The sequence below is a fragment of the Delphinapterus leucas genome, chromosome 4 (genome assembly GCF_059928025.1).
Source record: "Delphinapterus leucas isolate spDelLeu-1000000601 "Yukka" chromosome 4, BTC_Dleu_Yukka2, whole genome shotgun sequence".
NCBI lineage: Eukaryota > Metazoa > Chordata > Mammalia > Artiodactyla > Monodontidae > Delphinapterus > Delphinapterus leucas.
The window spans coordinates 55,117,807-55,130,828 of NC_143132.1; the positions used below are offsets into that span (position 1 = coordinate 55,117,807).

Genomic DNA, 13,022 nt, shown 5'->3' on the forward strand with positions numbered 1-13,022 from the left:
TGACATCCCTGAGCAGACTCAGTCTTTGCCATATGGGCCCCCTCCAAGGAACGGAAGCTTGGTCCATTTTCTCATTTTCCATTTTAGTTTCAAGTCAGGTTCCTCCACCATCTCCCATACCAACTACTGACTGACAGTCCCAGCAGCTGCCTATTTGAGTGTATCCACATGCATGTTCTGAACATGCTTCAAATCCCACGAGGCTCAGATAAAGTAGGGCCTCTCTCCTGACCCTGACCCTGGTTCCTTCTCTCTGTTCAAATGGAAGAAGGGTCAGTGGCAGAAGGCCTAGAATGGTGTAGTTGTCATCCATAGCTACCAAGACTTCCTCACTTATTTTCCACTGATACCTCTCTGGAAAGTCATGACTGGTGTCTTGTCTCCCTCCCTCCCTCAGCTCCCTCTGCCCTTTTTGTGTGGCTTGGCCACTAACTGGGTGACTTCGGTCAAAGTTTTTCTTCAAGCTGTTCTGAAAATTTAATACAGGCATACCTTGTTTTATTGCACTTCACGTTACTGTGCTTCACAGATACTGTGTTTTTTACTCATTGAAGCTTTGTGGCAACCCTTTGTTGAACAAGTGTGTCAGCACTAATCTTCTAACGGCATTTGCTCACTTCGTGTCTGTGTCATGTACTGGTAATTCTCACAACATTTTGAACTTTTTCATTATTATAATACTTGTTATGGTGATCTGGGGTCAGTGATCTTTAATGTGACAATTGTAATTGTTTTTGGGCACCACGAACCATGCCCATATAAGATGGCAAACGTAATGGATAGATGGTGCGTGTGTCTGACTGCTCCACTGACTGGCTGTACCCCAGCTCTCCCCTCCTTGGGCCTCTCTAATCCCTAAGACACAGTAATATTGAAATTAGGCCAATTAGTAGCCCCATAATGACCTCTAAGTGTTCAAATGAAAGGAAGAGTCACACGTATCTCACTTTAATTCAAAAGCTAGAAATGATCAAGCTTAGTGAGGAAAACATGTCAAAAGCTGAGATAGGCTGAAAGCTTGGCCTCTTTTGCCAAACAGTTGGCCAAGTTGTGAATGCAAAGGAAAAGTTCTTGAAGGAAATTAAAGTGTTACTCCGGTGAACACACGAGTGATAAGAAAGAGAAACAGCCTTACTGCTGATATGGAGAAAGTTTTAGTGGTTTGGATAGAAGATCAAACCAGCCATAACATTCCCTTAAGGCAAAGCCTAATTCCAAACAAGGCCCTGACTCTCTTCAATTCTGTGAAGGCTGAGAGAGGTGAGGAAGCTACAGAAGAAAAATTTGAAGCCAGCGGAGGCTGGTTCATGAGTTTTAAGGAAAGAAGCCTCCATAACATCAAAGTACAAGGTGAAGCAGCAAGTACTGATGTAGAAGCTGCAGTAAGTTATCAGAAGAGCTAGCTAAGATAATTCATGAAGGTAGCTAGCTACACTAAACAACAGATTTTTCAACATCGATGAAACAGTCTTATATTGGAAGAAGGTGCCAGCTAAAACTTTCATAGTGACACAGGAGTCAATGCCTGCCTTCAAAGTTTCAAATGACAGGCTGACTCTCCTGTTAGGGGCTAATACAGCTAGTAACTTTTTTTTTTTTCGGTATGCGGGCCTCTCACTGTTGTGGACTCTCCCATTGCAGAGCACAGGCTCCGGACGCGCAGGCTCAGCGGCCATGGCTCACGGGCCCAGCCGCTCCGCGGCATGTGGGATCCTCCCAGACCAGTTCACTAACCCGTGTCCCCTGTATCGGCAGGTGGACTCTCAACCACTGCGCCACCAGGGAAGCCCGCAGCTAGTGACTTAAGTTGAAGGCAATGCTCATTTACCTTTCCCAAAATTCTAGGGCCCTTAAGAATTATGCTAAATCTATACTGCCTGTGCTCTCTAAATGGAACAACAAAGCCTAGATGACAACGCATCTTTTTACAACATAGCTTATGGAATACACACCCACAGTTGAGACTTACAGCTCAGAAGAAAAGTTTCCTTTTAAAATATTACCACTTATTGACAATGCACCCAGTCACCCAAGATCTCTGATGGAGATATACAATTAAATACATGTTGTTTTCATGCCTGCTAACACAACAACCATTCTGCAGCCCACGGATCAAGGAGTCATTTCGACTTTTAAGTCTTAGTATTTAAGAAATACATTTTGTAAGACTATAGCTGCCTTAGATAGTGATTTCTCTTATGGAATCTGGGCAAAGAAAATGAAAACCTTGTGGAAAGCATTCAACATTCTAGATGTCATTAAGAACATTCGAGATTCATGGGAAGAGATCAAAACACTTACATTAACAGGAGTTTGGAAGAAGTTGATTCCAACCCTCATGGATGATTCTGAGGTGTTCGGGACTTCAGTGTAGGATGTAACTGCAGATGTGGTGGAAATAGCAAGAGAACTAGAAAAAGAAGTGGAGCCTGAAGATGTGGCTGAGTTGCTGCAATCTCAGGATGAAACTTGAATGGATGAGAAGTCGCTTCTTATAGATGAACAGAGAAAGTGTTTTCTTGAGATGGAATCTACTCCTAGTGAAGATTGTTGAAATGACAACAAAGGATTTAGAATACGATATACACTTAGTTGATACAGCAGTGGCAGGGTTTGAGAGAATTGAGAAATCATGATTTCTCTACAGAGAAATCATTCGTGAAAGGAAGTGTCAATCGATGCAACAAACTTTACTGTCGTCTTATTTTAAGAAATTGGCCACAGCCACCCTATCGTTCAGCAACCAGCATCCTCTTCAGTCGGCAGCATCGATAGCGATGCAAGACCCTCCACCAGCAAAAAGATGACGACTCTTTGAGGGCTCAAATGATGGTTAGCATATTTCAGCAATAAAGTATTTTTAAATTAAGGTATTTACATTTTTTAGACATAATGTTATTACACATTTAATAGACTACAGTATAGTGTAAACATAACTTGTATATGCACTGGGAAATAAAAAATTTGTGTGACTTTATTGCGGTGGTCAGGAACTGAACAACAGTATCTCTACGGTATGCCTGTACGTATATTAAGTTCCTTTCAAAACAGTAGCTGCTCAATAAAGGATTATTATAATTTAAAAAATGTATTACACTATAACCAGCTTGACTTACCATTGCCCTCCCACGTCATATATCTTTACGTTTCTCAGATTGAAAGTATTATAGCATAATGGGTTCAAGTCTACTACTGTGGGGCCTTGGGCATGTTACTTAGCTTCTCTGCAGCTCAGTTTCATATCTGTAAAATGGAAATAATACCTCCCTCACTCAGTTGCAAATGAAATCTGGTAATATAGATAAGATGCTCAGCACAGTGCCTGGCATATAGAGTGACAATCACTATATTTGTGCCTTTGTTCACGTTAGTCTTCTTAGAATACTGCTTCTCCTCTTTTTCATTTTGCAAAATTCTAGAAGAAAGACCTGGTTGAAACATCCTTTCTTCCTCGTGGATTCATGTTTCCTCAATTGTGTTCCACTGCATTCAGGTCTATTATTACAGTTTATGGCATGATACATATTTGATTTACCACTTTCCCTGCTTGACTCCTTATCCTGGTATTGATTCTACCTTTCCTTTCTCCCAATGTTCCTCTAATACTTCCTCTCAACCACCTGATCCCTTACTGTAACACACCCCCATGACTTTGTGTCTTTCCTTCTGCCAGGAATGGCTTTTCCCCATTTTTCTTTGCTACTGGAATCTTACTCATCCATCAAGGACCAACTCTACGAATTCTTCTCTGTCTCCTCCAAGTTAGAATTACTTTTTTCAACTAGCTTCAGTAACACTGTTTATTTCTCTGTTAGGAAACTTAGCATTATAACATTTTAATTATATGCACATATCTTTCCCATTAGACTGTGAGCTCTTGGAGGGAAGGATAATGTCTTATTCATATTTGTTTCCCTCAGTACCTAATATTGTGCTCAAAATATAGGAGTAATTCATCAAATTTTTGTTGTATTTGTACTACTTAAATCTACTAAATAGCATCTGCCTAAACCAATAGGTCAGACGTACGACGGAAGGTGACACTTCTGGATCAGCGGTACCTTCTGTAAAGCTCATGGGTTGCTGAATGGTTTCCAAGAACCAGATGAATAGGTGGTTTAAAATGTATCGCAATATCTATCTGAAATAAAATATCCAGTCATGAACATAAGTATAAGCTAACCTTTAATGACTAACGAAGTCCAGGAAGCGTGAAAGAAACCAGGTCATATGCAAGGGCAATAGATCAGTGAAGCTACGAAAAAAATCTAATAAACTCTGGCTGTGATTTTTAGTCCCTGTGTATTATGAAGAATTCTTACTGAAATTTATGCTTGTGGAAAATTGGCCAGTTTCAGTCTCAGCATGGTTGGGTCAGGGACATTTCCTGTTATCAATAGGAAGCTGCTATACAATTAAATGGATTAATGATGCAGTGAAATGAATTAGTTGTTTTCTTACAGCCAAGTAATTGAACTAGTTGTGCATTCTACATATTTTTAGTTGTACAAGCATGATCTTTGAATCTATCATGTAAGAAGATGCTTGGGCTGCTTTAGCCTACTGATTTGAGAAGCAGTAAAAGGAACTGGGTTTAGTTAGGAAGGCAGTAAAGTAACATCAATAAAATGGTGCAGGGGATGCACATTGGACACACTCGGTAGGTTTATGGAGACTTAATGATTTTTGAGAACAATTTGCAAATCTGGTCTAATTCAGTTAGTACTATAATAATCTACCTTAAAATATGGTGGAACATTCTGTTATATATTCACTGCATTTGGTTCTAGTCTATGGAACATTATAATACTTATTATCAGCGGTGTGCTGGTAAACCGGATTTCTGTTCTGTTTTCTTTTTGTTTTTTAAAGCTCTGATTTTTAGTGTTTTCCTATTTCTATGGTGTAAGTACTCCCATTATGGGCTGGTTTTAAGCTACCAAGTTTAACAACTGCTCTCAAAGTTTCTGAATCTCTGAATCAGCTCTTAGGAGATGGTGCACCATTGCAAGTTATCGCAAACAGTGGAGGAGAGCCTGTTAAAGTTTTAAAATCATGCAGTCTTAGGACTAGAAGTATCCAAAATATTCTAGTCCTACTGCTAACTTTTCAGAAGAAGAAAATTGACACTAAGGAGAAGTAACATCCTAAAAGTCATGCAGGCAATTACTAGCAAACTTGGGATGGGAATCAAAGTGTCTGGACTCCCCATGCAGTATTCTATGCAAAAGCCTTTATATAGGGAGTAGAGAAAAAAGTAGTCATTGGATATAAATGGAAATATTACTGTATAATCTTGCATTGGGATGTGGATGGGACAGGATGGGTGACAGGGGCTGTGAACGTGAAGTTCCCTCAGAGCTGTTTCAAGCCGTGTTGAGAATCACTTAGGAAACCGGGAAGTTTTTAATCTTGGTTTGTTAAATGGGCAGGCCACTTAACCTTTTGGGGCTTAGGTTTTATGATTTTTTTAAGTAACAGTTTTTAATATTAGTATGTCTTAAACTCTAGTGTTTGTTACATAATCTAGGGTACTTATTAAAAATCATTCCAGGCAGGGCAAATTTTGAGATTGTTTACAGGCCATACTTTAAAAAACAATAATTTAGATTCTCTTTAAAGATGCTTTTAGATCTAAAATGGTTTACCTGTTTACTCGCAGCCAGGAAACATTTCTAGAGTGGTAGCTCCTTGAAGTAGTTCTTCCATTAGCTGCATCAAAGTCACATGAGGAGGGCTTCCCTGCTGGCGCAGTGGTTGAGAATCTGCCTGCTGATGCAGGGGACGCGGGTTCATGCCCCGGTCTGGGAAGATCCCACATACCGCGGAGCAGCGGGGCCCGTGAGCCATGGCCACTAGAGCCATGGCCACTGAGCCTGCGCGTCCGGAGCCTGTGCTCCGCAACGGGAGAGGCCACAACAGTGAGAGGCCCGCGTACCACAAAAAAACAACAAAAAAAGTCACGTGAGGAGCTTTTTAAAATTTCTGACCACCCAAGGTCCCACCAGAGACCTGTGAAGTAAGAACTGAGGGAGAAGAGGGCTGAAAAATTAGGTATTTTTCTAGAAGTTGCCTGTTTGATTTTGATTCCCAATTAGAGTTAGGAACTTCAGCCGTTTCTAGCCTAGAGACTGCTGTGTAAGGTAAGAAAGCAGTAATTAGTTGTTAACTACTGACCCATACAGTAGGGGCTATGTACAAAGACTTTATCCAATAGCTTCTCAAGTAGGGGATGAGAAGAAGCAGGTGGGCTCTAGGGTACTGTCTGAGGGTCAACTGGAAAATGTCCTTGTAGTACTTAGCAATGCAAGGACAAAGTATGGAGGGGACCAAGGTGGGCCTAAAATAAAGCACTGATGGTAAGTCAGCAAATCACAGGTTTGAACTTTGCATGTCTGTATCAACAGCACCCAATTATGGAAATCCAATGCTTGAGACCTGTTATTTAGAACATATTAAGATGAGCATGGTTCTTGCCCTTCTCTTCCCTGTATTTTTAAAAAGACTTGTCAAACAACAGCAACAACAACAACTAGTGAACCCCAAATTGTTTTTACCCTTTATAAATGCCATTACACCTCTTCAAATATAAAGTTTTAGGAATTACGACTTGGCTGTTGGGCACACTCAGTTTTAAAAAGGTAATGCTTTGACAATGGTTGCTATTTGACCGCAAAGTAGTGGGGTCCTTTCTAACTACTATAATTGCATTGTTATAATGAAGACTAAAGAAAACACAAAAAGCCTTTTGGGCTGGCAGAGAAGAGTTTTAAGAAGAAAAGCACTTGGCCATTTAATCCCATGTTCTCTACAAAGTTTCCCAAATCCTCAGTCTACTGACATTCAGAGAGCATCCACCCCATGCTTGTTAACCATCCACGCAGCAGAGTTTTGAATCAGAATTACATGTTTTCTCATATTCCTACACAGGTCCACCAGTTCTAATAAAAGGTTGGAAAATAATCTCAGATTTGTATACTGATTTTCACATACCCATTTAATTAAATCTGCATTCTTAAAGCATGTTCTGAGTGAAAAGTGTCTGTGATTACATATTTTCAAAAAGAAGGAATTACATTTGTTGCTTGCAGATTCACAATGTAGATGAGAAGTCCTGAAGAAAATGAAACTTGTTTAACGTTTCTCAAATTTACTGGTTACAGAGACTTTTGCTTTTGTTTAAACTCATGGGAAATGCTGACCTAGATAAATTAAGAGGGCAGTAGAGAAAAACTTCCTTAGAGGTGTCAAAAAATTGTTCCTCCTTGGTCAATGAGTAAATGATTATATAAGCTTAAGACATGTTCACCAGGCCATATAATTTTATTGGAGAGGTTATATGATTTACACAGTTGATTGTGTATTTGATTCAGAGGGGGACTAAATTCTGTATAAAGCATATCATTTCCAAGAAGCATCATTTTTTTAACCTTTGTATTTTGTAATAATTTCAGATTTATAGAAAAGTTGTAAAAAATGTACAATGGATTTCTATATATTCTTCTCTCAAATTCCCCAAAATGTTAACGGTTCACATTTTAAAAATCATTCTCCCTTTCTCTCTATATGTGTGTGAATACACAAACACACACATATGTATATGTACGTTTTTTTCCCTGAACCATTTGAGAGCAAGTTGCTGACATGATGCTCCTTTACCTCCAAAGACTTGTGTGTATTGCTAAAAACAAGGATATCCCTTTATATAACCACAGTACAAATATCAAAAAATTAACATTGATTTAATACTATTATCCAGTCTACAGACCTTATTTGAATTTTACCTGTCTCAATAATGTCCTTTTCTGGGACTTTCCTGGTGGTGCAGTGGTTAAGAATCCGCTTGCCAATTCAGGGGACACATGTTTGAGCCCGGGTCCGGGAAGATTCCCACATGCCGCGGAGCAACTAAGCCTGTGTGCCACAACTACTGAAGCCCGTGCGCCTAGAGCCCGTGCTCCGCAACAAGAGAAGCCACCACAATGAGTAGCCCGCCCACTGCAATGAGAAGCCTGCGCACTGCAACGAAGAGCAGCCTCTGCTCGCCGCAACTAGAGAAAGACTGCGCGTAGTAACAAAGACCCAATGCAGCCAAAAAAAAAAAAAAGTCCTTTTCTAACAAGCAAAGTTTTGTTTTGTTTTTTCCTGGCCCAGGATCCAGTCTGGAATCACTTGTTGCATTTAATTATGTCTCTTTCACCTCCTTTAATTTAGAGCAGTTCCTCAGTCTTTGAGCTCATGACGCTATCATTTTTGAAGAACACAGGCCATTTTGAACAATGTCCCTCCATTGGATTGTCTAATGTTTCCTCATGACTAGATTCAAGTCATACATTTTCAAGAATGTGTGCTCTTTTCAGGAGAGACACATGATGGCTATTTGTTCCACTACTAGTAAGGTTAACTTTTGATCACTTAAAGTGATATCTGCCAGGTTTCTCTACCATAAAGTTACAATTTTTCTTTTCATGTAATATCTTATAGGCTTCGAGATTATGTAAATATTCCGTTTTTCATTAAACTTTCACCTACTAGTTTTAGCATCTGTCACCCTAAATAAAGAGGTAAATTGAGGCAAGCTCAAATTACCAGAAATATTGGTGCCATTTTTCCATTTGCTCATTTCATTCTCTGTGTCCCATTTTGGTAATTCTTGCAATATTTCACTTTATTATTAATTATTATTATATTATCATATGATTGGTGATCTTTGTTGCTACTATGACTATGACTCACTAAACCTCAGATGATGGTTAGCATTTTTTAACAATAAAGTATTTTGTAATTAAAATATGTACATTGTTTTTTAAAGACAATGTTATTGCACAGTTAATAGACTACAGTATATTGTAAACATAACTTTTACATGCATGGGAAACTGAAAAATTCATGTTACTTACTTGTGATATTCACTTTATTGTGGTAGCCTGGAATTGAACCTGCAGTGTCTCTGAGATATTCCTGCATGGTAGTTGCCAGATGGTGATTCCTAAACGCAGTATTCCTTTTACTTTAACTGTCATTCTATTGTAAGGAAGACCCTTCTCTTCTGCTGTTGATTCATTTATCTCTATCTGTATGGACTTGTGGTTTCTTGTTTCATTCTGTGGGTTATAATTTATTACTATAATTATTTGTTTTGACACTCAATTATCTCAGATTGGCTGGTGGGATACCCCTCAATCTGTGTCCTTTAGTCATATCCCCATCATTCTCTGAGCACGTCCTTACTAACTGGCAGAGCAAGGTATTCCAGGCTCATCTTGTGCTTTCCCTGCCCCAGCCCAGGAATCAGTTATTTTTCTAAGAAGTCTGGGTGTGTTTGTTGGGTTTTTTTCTTTAAGTAGAAAATTTAGAAACCAGGATGTGTTAGGTATTCTCATTGTTATTGGGCTGTCACTGCTTCTAGACCCTCTTAAAGGACAGAACTAGTAAATACATGTATATGTGTATATGCATATCTGTATCTATAAATATTTATATTTTCTATTCATCTATATGTATGAAAAACCTATGAGTTCATACTGATGCTGCCAATTCCAGTCCTGGACCCATCATTTATAATTACTACCTTGAAACTGTGTCAAATCTCATAGACTTGAAGACATTAAATTCAGCTGCTGTAGAATAGCAGCTACAAGATATTCTGGAACTGCATAATTCCAGTCATCTACCCATTCACTTACTAGGTCACACCCTATGTGCTAGGACTTGGCTAGGAATATGGAAATGAAAAAGACTTTCTCCTTGTCCTCAAGCAGCTCAATCTACTGGAGACAGTTGAGGAAAAAATAATTACAGTATAGTACAATAAGTTCTGTATTAGAGTTATTCACAGTGCTCTATGGAAACAGAGAGGAGGGCCCCCCAACCCAACCCGAGTAAACTGGGTTATTTCAAAGGAAGTAAAAATAGGTTGCTTACAGTAGTTATTGGAAGAGTTCTTAGATTACCGAATTTGCATGAAACGAAGAGTGCACTTTGCTTCCAAGCAAAAGTACATTTTGTGGAGAGCTCTGATTTATCTAGAAGGGTTCTCTGCATCGATTGAATTCATCACAGAACTACTCAGCCCTGACAATACCTATGCAAATCAGTTCCAGGGGAATCACTGTTAGTTTGTGGGTCCAAAGGTTAGGTTTCACACTTTCTATTCTGCCCCTTCCTCTGACCATACAGGAAGGGAAAATTTTTGGACTTTTTCAAACTGCCTGTTATCCCAAATTAAATAAACTGACTTTGCCACTGTATCGATTGCCACCCTCTTGTGTAATAGTTTACACATACTGATTTTCTTTTATCTAAACTCAGTCTTGAACTAGAGAGAGTATGAAGGAAAGAAAAAGATTTGTGTGTGTGAGGCTATATATCTAGAAAGTAATGGCTAAAAAAAGAAATTGGGGTGGGGATAAAATATTAAGATAAAAATGAGAAAGGGATTTTATTATTTTTGTTGTATATATATGTATTCTTATCAAAATTTATCACTAGGTAAATTTATTTTCCCCCTTCTTTTCAAAAAATAAATGTGGACTATCTTGTGGTTTGAGTGCATCTCACCAGTTTCCCCCAGTTCCAAGTTGGTCACTCTAATATTGCTTATTTCACCAATTTAGAAATCCCAGACTAGAAAGTTGCTCAGTAATACATGTAAGTAAAGATCACCAGCATCAGGAGGTTGATCTTGACATGACTTGCTGTCTCTCCTTCTGCTACAACATGATTCCTTAGTATAGCTGATACCACAGAAAAAAGTAGAACTGAGAAATGTGTATACATTTTCATCACTATAGGAGCAAAGCCAAACACGACTGAAATGTTTATTTTTTATTAGGTGGCCTTAGATCATAGAACATATAAAATCAGTTTAGTCATGAAATGCTCGTGATAAATAATAAACTTCAAATGTTAATAAAGATACTGAAGAGTTTTCTGATGCTTTCTTTTTAAAAAAATGTAATTTTAGGTAACCATAAAGCTGAGGCAAGGGTAGTTTGGGTTCTTGGAAAGAATCCCCAGCCATCACTGGCTGCCTCTGGGTGCAGAAGTACTTGTGTGTGGATCCAGTGGAAGGGGCCAGGCTTATGTCAAAGGTCCATGTGCTGATAGCAGCGGCAGCACCTGCAGAAAGCACGGGTCCTACACATTTTGCATCATGTACCTCTTCCTCAAGTGCACGGAACCATAAGGACAGTGAGCCACCAGGTGGGGGCTTTGACATATGTAATGATTAGTGAAAGCTTCTTTGAAAGTGAGAATTTTTCATTACTTTATTAAATATTATATTCAATTCAAAGGCTTTGACCATCCATAATCATCATTGTATGTATACACACATACAATATGTGTGTATATATGTAAAAAATACCCGTTCAACATACTTTTAAAGGAATAACTGTGTTTTGAAGTCTATGCAACATGAAATATGATTTGATATAAAAAAACTAATCAGAAGCCTGAAAAATGATATGTTTTAATAAGAGCCTATTGCAGGTTCTGGAATGATTGTGGCATGCATGTCCCTGGTCATATTGGACTTCTCCTTCAATTTTGACTGGAGTAATGTGTGTTCCACAACACCGATTCTAATGTCCATCTGAATAGTTTCTTGCTTCAGCTTCGTTAAGCTCTGTTTAATCTTCACCAAAGGAGCTGCAGAATGAAAATAACATGGAATAAAAATGTTCATTTGGAGTATCAGTGTATTACAGAATGGTATGACATTTTCCTCACTTTGTGTTAAGCCAAAAGTGGGGTTAAAAACACAGCCAACAATTTACTGACATTCACACAGTTTTGCTGTGGCATTTTAAACACCTGAGATTTCTAGGCTGGGAAATGATGCAGCATTTGAGGTACTGAGGCTGAACTTCCTTTCTTTTCTAGAGGAAGAGTTGCTAAAGGTGTTTTTAAGGATGTCTTCAATTTTTTTTTTGCGGTACGCGGGCCTCTCACTGTTATGGCCTCTCCCGTTACGGAGCAACAGGCTCCGGACGCACAGGCTCAGCGTCCATGGCTCACAGACCTAGCCGCTCCGTGGCATGTGGGATCTTCCCGGACCGGGGCACGAACCCATATCCCCTGCATCGGCAGGCGGACTCTCAACCACTGCGCTACCAGGGAAGCCCAAGAATGTCTTCAATATTTATCTAAAGGAAAAGGGGATACAATGGAAGAAAAAGAGAAGGAAGAACTACCTTTAAGACATAGCTAATGGCTCATTCAAACATACTGCAAACCCCCTATACATCACCTTCTGAAAGATCACTCAGTATATTCTGTTAGAACTCTAGAAAATCTTTCTAGAGCAACGAAGGGCCTTAGGCAATCACCACTGGGCCATGTCAAAGTAACTAGCTCACAACAGAGGATGATTACTGCAGGATTATTAATTCTTCTCTATTTGACCCTTGCCCAGTCAGGTCTACCAGGGAAGAGGGGAAAAAAAAGGTCATCACATCACCACCTTTGTGCCGTTTGGGCGTACACTTAGTGCTTTTTTTGTACATGAAATGGAATAATGCAGCTCATTTGATGAAAACAGAACAAAATATTATTTTTTTAAACTGGCATAACAAAGTGCATATTTAACTGTCTCCTACTCTATTTCTGAATTAATACAGTTTGAATTTTTTTTAAAATCCTAAATGATAGTAAAAAAATTATGACTCTTCTCAGTTCATTTATAAGGAAAACAGTATACTGATTATCAGATCTCATTTTTGCACCACGTACCTCCCCTTCAAACAAATTCATTTTAAAAAGCAGTCTTCCTGTTTATTAATACCTCTTTAAAAATAGATTTCTTAAAGATATATTCTTCTTTTGCTCATTTGCTTCTTAAAATGAGTGTGTACTTACCACCATCAGTCATACTGCTGCCTTTTTCTTCCATTTCTTGTTTTACCTTTTCTAGCTCTTCTGTAACCTTTCATTGAAAACAAAAGTTTTCATGAGCACTGTGTTTTAATAAACTTTCAAGATTTTTGTATGATGTATTAAAACATTAATTCAGATATAAT

At 38.7% G+C, this 13,022-nt stretch overlaps 1 protein-coding gene across 2 annotated transcripts in view; it reads right to left on the reverse strand.

The window, feature by feature from the left end:
- Positions 1-1,207: 1,207 nt before the first annotated feature.
- Positions 1,208-13,022, reverse strand: part of IFT57 (intraflagellar transport 57) — a 69,272-nt gene continuing 57,457 nt past the window's right edge. The window contains exons 10-11 of one of the 2 annotated variants that reach the window (XM_022596471.3): positions 12,862-12,928; positions 1,208-11,652 (exon numbers count right to left, since the gene is read on the reverse strand). In XM_022596471.3, coding sequence (XP_022452179.1) covers positions 11,474-11,652; positions 12,862-12,928 — 246 coding nt within the window. In that variant the 3' untranslated portion in view covers positions 1,208-11,473. The other variant, XM_022596554.3, reaches the window with a different exon arrangement.